The 6,356-nt window shown below is 38.7% G+C and overlaps 1 protein-coding gene across 1 annotated transcript in view; it reads left to right on the top strand.

Moving 5' to 3' along the window:
• Positions 1-6,356, top strand: part of KIF27 (kinesin family member 27) — a 46,978-nt gene that overhangs the window by 35,223 nt on the left and 5,399 nt on the right. Inside the window, exons 14-16 of the mRNA XM_006022294.2 lie at positions 491-706; positions 2,393-2,599; positions 4,920-5,118. Coding sequence (XP_006022356.1) covers positions 491-706; positions 2,393-2,599; positions 4,920-5,118 — 622 coding nt within the window. The remainder of the gene's footprint in view (positions 1-490; positions 707-2,392; positions 2,600-4,919; positions 5,119-6,356) is intronic.

The raw sequence follows: 6,356 nt of genomic DNA, 5'->3' as shown, positions 1-6,356 counted from the left end.
AGTCGTGGCAGGCGAGGGTAGGGGGCCTCCCATGACCACCCGAGGCACCTCCCGGGGCCTTTTCATGAGCCCGTGGCCAGTGAGAACGGCCACTCGGGCTAGAGCAGCCCGAGAGCGCCTGATCGAGCGGAGGCGGGCACATTGGGCTTTATTTATAATGACAATGAATGGAAGGTTAAAAATAGATTTCTTCATCTATAGCAAGTGTCACCATAACTGGTTATGACTAGTTCTTCATTTAATGTTATGTCTGAGATTTATTCACTCATTTTATTTAAATTAGATAATTAGTAGATAAGGTGTCCTGTCCAATGGGATTGGAGTGCCATTGTGCTTGGAGTGAGGTAGACACAGAAAAGAATTCCTGCCCTGAAGGAATTGCAGTTTTAAGCTATGTACATTTTAGTTAATTAATAATTTCGTGAAGAGTATTTGTGTTTTAGATGAATGAGGATTTTTTTTGTTTTGGGTGGGGTTTGATGTTTTTTAGGCTTTAAACACAGATAGCTTGAAATTATCTACGCGCTTGAGTATACTGGACCAGAAACTATGTGATAAAGGTGTGCAGCTTCAGAATGTCACCACTGAAGGCAAGAGAGAAATCTTGGAAGAAATTCAAGTTCTCCAGAAGGAAAGGGATCAGTTGCTCAGAAGAAGAAATAGCGTAGATGAGAAACTTAAGGATGGTAGAGTGTTGTCAGCTGACGTAAGTAAACAGTAAAATAAATACAGCGATTATTCAACAGTATATAGACCAAAATTGAGAATTTTGTCATTGTTACAGCAACATTCAAATAAAGTACTACAATAGTAGCTTCATTTTCCAGGTAAAAAAGTTCAGGTTATGAGATGATCTGGTCCCATTGGTGTCTGTTATCTATGGCTTTATTGTTTTTCTTCCTTGAACCCACAGTATTTCTTCTTTCTAGGTGGAAATCAAGATTCTTCCTTTTAAAACTGAATAAGTGTGTCAAACCTATGCAAACCCTATGCATCCCCATGAATGTGCATGTGCTGGGGTCCGCATTTTTCATGGGACAAATAGCAGACTTGGCAATATACTGCTGCTCTTTCCAAATCAATCCTGGCAAAAGTCTTAATTTTCCTGAGTTCCAAATTAAGAATTAGATACAAAGTTAGTATTTACACTAAAATAATTTTGGATTAAGTTACAGAAATCTAAAATTAAGCAAACAAATATATGCTGCTGCTATTTGTCCTCGGGCACGCTCCTGTACACATAATCTGATGCTTGGCAAAGTGACCTGGGTGGGCTAGGGGAGGCTGAACCCAGAACCTGTGCTGAACCCAGCAGCCTTACCTGGGGTGCTGGGCCTCCTGGGGCAGCAGTAGCACTGAGCTGGCTGCTTGGAGCCTGGTCAACAACCAGAGTATGGCTCTGGTGAACCAGGCTCCCTTTCTGAAGGCGCATACCGCTTTTTTCATTGCCAGTTTTTTTGACACCGGGATTTTCTGGTGTCAAAAAAACCTACCACACTGTAAATTAGCAGCACAGCAAACACTTGCACACGTGCCACATGCAGTTTGCAGCAGCTCAAACTGCTTTGAGGCACCGGAAACCGTATGTGCACACTTGTAAAGACACGTCCCCTTGCATTAGTTAAATCTCTCAAATAACACCTTGTGTCAAATCAGCATAATTTTCTTATACATATAAGGCCTTAGAGTTGACTAGTAGTTTCCAGAGAAATTTTGCTTAGGATTGGTCAGCTGGAGACACTCATTGCAAGTTTTTGATGTCTTCTCATCAGAACCCAAAATACATCACCTCCATGATGAGAAGCTGATCTGTCATGGGAACTGAGATGCATTATGCAAAGAAGGTATATTGCTAAGGACTGATCAATATAATTATGTTAAGCTTAAGTGAAATAGGTCCTATGTACTGCATGCAGACTTTTTGTGGACCCTCTACCAAGTGGGAAACTTAAAAACTTACTGAAAAAGAGAAATACTTCAACTTGGGACTATTATTTTTCCTCAGTGGCCGTGTCTACACAAGACGATGACCGCACAGTTGTTACTGTGCTGGCATTTACTACATGCATAATCAAGTACTAAATGCCTGCACAGTAACTGGCATTACTGTGCAGTAGCGTCCTGGCATGTTTGCCTAGTGACACTTACTGCTCACTAGCTCATTACTACTGCGCAGTAGCATCACATCATGGTTCATGCCCGGTGATGCTCCTGCACAGTAGTAACAAGCTACTGCACAGTTAGTATCTCGTGTAGACGTGGCCAGTATCTAATACATTGCATGTTTCTGTCGGGTCAGTCTCCCACTCAATGTAAATCAATTTACATTGAGTGTACAGTTGTTTTCTTGCATATCTCTTAAATAAAAAGCTGATATCTGCTTTTATTTTAGGAAGAACATGTCCTTTTCCAACTGGAAGAAGGGATTGAAGCCTTGGAGGCTGCTATTGACTATAAGAATGAAAGTATTCAGAATCGCCAACACTTGCTCAGAGCTTCATCTCAGATTCTTTCCCAGAGTGAGGCCAATGTAATGGGAAAACTAATTTCCCTGTCTGCTGTTGATCTCAGAGCTATCCTTTGCAAGTACTTCAACAAGGTTTGTGGTAGCTGATGAATAACATAGCACTGGATCTTACTGTTCAATGGTAATAGAACAAAGTCCTCCAAATTTTTCAGAGCCTCATGGTTCTTTCCCAAAACAAGGGCAGGGGTGTGAACTGAATCTGTCTTTTCAATACAGACTGCTCAGGATCAAAACTCTCCTGTATTGCATTGAATATCATGCAATCTTTATTCACTGCTGTAAATAGGCTATTCATAGGTCAGGTTTGTCTATTTCATTTGAGCTGTCACCAACCTAACAGTGTTTGGTTTTAGTTATGGAGGCGAGGATTCTCTTGAAGGCTCAGATCAAGTGTAGTTATCTGATATAGGTATTGTTTTCCAGCTAAGAAGAAATACAAAACTTTAACAAATAATAGTGAAAGGATTTTACAATCTTCTGATAATGCTAATTGTTATCAGTGCTCTTTGAATCTACTTACCTGTGTCCCTTATTCTTTTCTGCACCCCAAAAGAACAACAGTAGTGTTCTTTGTAAATAGATAAATGTGATTATGGCTTTTTATTTGATTTATATGCTGCCCTTCCCAAAAAAGGCTTAGGGTGGTTTACAATAGAAGAGAACAAGCTTCTAAAAGCAGAATAAAACATTAAAATAAGATAGTATACCTAAACAAATTCCCCCCAAAATACAGAATAATCCATCCCATCCCATCCATTCCTGCCCTGCTGCTTCTAATCTAGGAGAGAGAGCTCCCCAACCCAGCCTTACTTCTCATCCCCAATTCACTGCCTCTGTAAAATATAATTTCCCCCTGCTTTCCTTTCCATCCCTTTCAACTCCTACTCCCTTGCCTCTCCCCTTCCTTAATGTCACTCTCATGATTCTGCAACCCCGCCTTTAGTTTCAGCCACCAAAGGTTTTGCCCTCAGTAGCAGGACAAATGGACAGCTCATTTCTTCTGATCTTTTTTTTATCACTTCAGTTCTTTGCTTGGTTTTGAGCAGTGGCATCTTCACTACATCTTGTCTCTGCTTTCCTCAGCTGAGGATTTACCAGCACATTGAAATGTTATAATCATCTGGGGTTGTTACTGTTAAGTGCCAGTCCTAGCTGGTATAGATGATCAGTAGATGAATGAACACTGCTGGGAAATGTCAAGTGCAATGATGTTTTGGATATTTACAGATCTTTAGTATGATAGTAAAATCTGGCTGCAGACAGACTTTTTGACCCTTGGTTGAGCAACATGCTGTGCTGGGATCAAATATTATTTTTTAGTTTGAGCAATTGCTGGGTTTTAATCTGGAATCTGGCAGCTAAGCAAGTCTTTTGGCCAAGGCATATATGAATGGGTATAATGTATGTAGCCTATTACCCTAGTTCGTTGTCATTGCTACTAGCTGTTTCTTAAGATTGTACGTGCTAAGGGTAGATCAAAAGAAAGGGTTTTTCATTTTTTTTAAGAACTCTTCTGGCTTGAGTTGAGTGGTAGAGGCTAGCTCTAGCTGATGGTTTATATTAAAATTACTAGCACTAAAATTAATAACTGTGGCCTGGTGTAACTACATAGTTTTGCCCACAGAGCTCATGTTCTGCAGCTAAAACTGTAAGTGGATATACAAACACCGTTTCCTGGTGGCCAGCAGAACAGTATCAGCTCCGTAAGTGACAGCAGGCTTCCATTGGGAAGCTGCCAGAGAGTGTGCATAGAGGTGCCTGTTCTTTGCCAGCTGCTGCAGTCCGTTTTACATCTGAGGCCTGCATAGATACCTTGTGCACCCTGCTGGCAGATCTGCTACTGTAGAGCTGGGTGAGGCTGCCAGACCCTGCATTGGTGTCTATGTGACTGTCTGCTGGTGGAAGGCTTGTAATGCAGACAGTTAACACCTTTTAAGTTCTAAGTTAACATTTTTAAGCTCTCACTTAACATTTAGTGTAAATCTGAGATAAAAAAGCAGTACCTACCTCTTTTATTACAGGTTTTAGTAAAAGCAGGAAGACAACATTGTATCAACTTTTATTGTATTCTTATTATTAAGGTTATATGGATATATTTTGCAAAATATGAAAACTTAGTTTCCAAAATGAAATTCTGCATTCTAGTGCATTGTCACTTTCACTTTTTGGTATGGATGTGTAATCTAGGCCATTTTGTTTCCAAAATACTTGTGGCTTATAAAGACATTGTTTGTGGGTATATAAATACTGTTTTCATTAATCTATTTGTTTCCAGTCAAGCATTAAAATAAAATATGCAAGATCATCTTTTTATTCAAAACAGTATCAGATCATTAATAGAATCTGTTTCCATGTCTAGGGATGGTTTTTAAGATTCTAACATTTTTATTAGGTTGTTGGCCTACGTGAGGCTGAACGTAAGTTACAGCTGCAAACTGAAGAGCTGGAGATGAGGGTCACAGAACAAGATAACATAATCCGTGAACTAGAATCTGTACTTGAACACCTAAAGCTGCAGTGTGATAAGCAACTCACCCTACAGCAGAAAGAACACGAACAAAAGATGCAGTTAGTATTGCATCATTTTAAAGGTATTTACTTCTTTTGGAGCCAGTTGTACTATTACACCGAAAAGAAGTATTGTCTTTTAGCTAAAACTTCATGCTTGATACATATGTTTGAGTAGTCATAGTTTGCTGTGCAATTTTATTAATTCTGCTCTCTGATAGGATGCGTGTCCTTTGTAAAAGAATATTAAACGTTAAAGTTTAATATGAGACACAACAGATTAAGTAATAACCTTTTTAAAATGTGGAAGAATTTGCTGCTGTTAATAAAAATGTAAGGACTGAGTCTCGCCTGTTTTATTATAAAAATAGCCAGTTCCATTAAAGTTGATTATCAGAAGTAGGTGCTAACTGACCTGAGGTACTGACTAACCTCTAACTTAAGCCCCTTTAGATGTACTTATCTTGTTGTAGAATTTTCTGGGATCTTTTTTTCATAGGTGGTGCTGGGCACCAACACCACCTTTATTTGTGAGTACCTTAGCACCTTAAACTCAGACCCCATTATTATATTGTACCCCCAGAATCAGTGTCCATTTGCATGGAACTAGGTTTGGGTTTTTTTAATAAAAAGAACAGGGCTTGATCCAAAGTCTATAAACTATGGGAGAAGAGTTTGGGGTTCAATGCTTTAAGGATGCTTTACTTCTCCTAGTAAGTATCATGTACTATACCTTTAGTTCTCGGGACAGAGCTGACATTTTGGAAGACTGTCTTTTGAGAGAGAAGGGAACCTTCTTTATATACAAGGTTTTTTTTAAGACCAACATTTACATTTTTATATGACCATTGAATTATCTCTCTTCATCAGTTTAGATGACAGTTTATTCCAGGAAATGTAAGAATGCTCTGAAAAAGCATTCAAAGGGTGTCTGAAAAAATATACAGATACTTTAATCATCAGGAATACAAAGACATATTGATTGACAGTGCCAAGTGTAGTTTCCTTAGAAATCAGGAAGTATAATTTACAATGTAAGTGACAATAGATTTAAAAAAAAGACCACCATTGACATCTACGCACTTATAGCTGAAAACACAGCACAATACTTGTGTGCATGTACATTTTTTTTCTTTTTTTGAGACCACTGTCTATTGCATGTCCTACTTCGTAATTAGTCAAAGTGGTCAAAAGAAAAAGTATAATTATGCAAAAGCTCACTTTGAAATATAAAATTACAAAAAGGAATATGCAAATACTGTCAAAGTGGATCTCTTTAAGATCATCTTATTAAGATAAAGTACGAATCCCTGTTTCCTGC

This window comes from Alligator sinensis, unplaced genomic scaffold, assembly GCF_000455745.1.
Source record: "Alligator sinensis unplaced genomic scaffold, ASM45574v1 scaffold226_1, whole genome shotgun sequence".
Taxonomy (NCBI): domain Eukaryota; kingdom Metazoa; phylum Chordata; order Crocodylia; family Alligatoridae; genus Alligator; species Alligator sinensis.
This window is presented reverse-complemented; position numbering and strand designations above follow the sequence as displayed.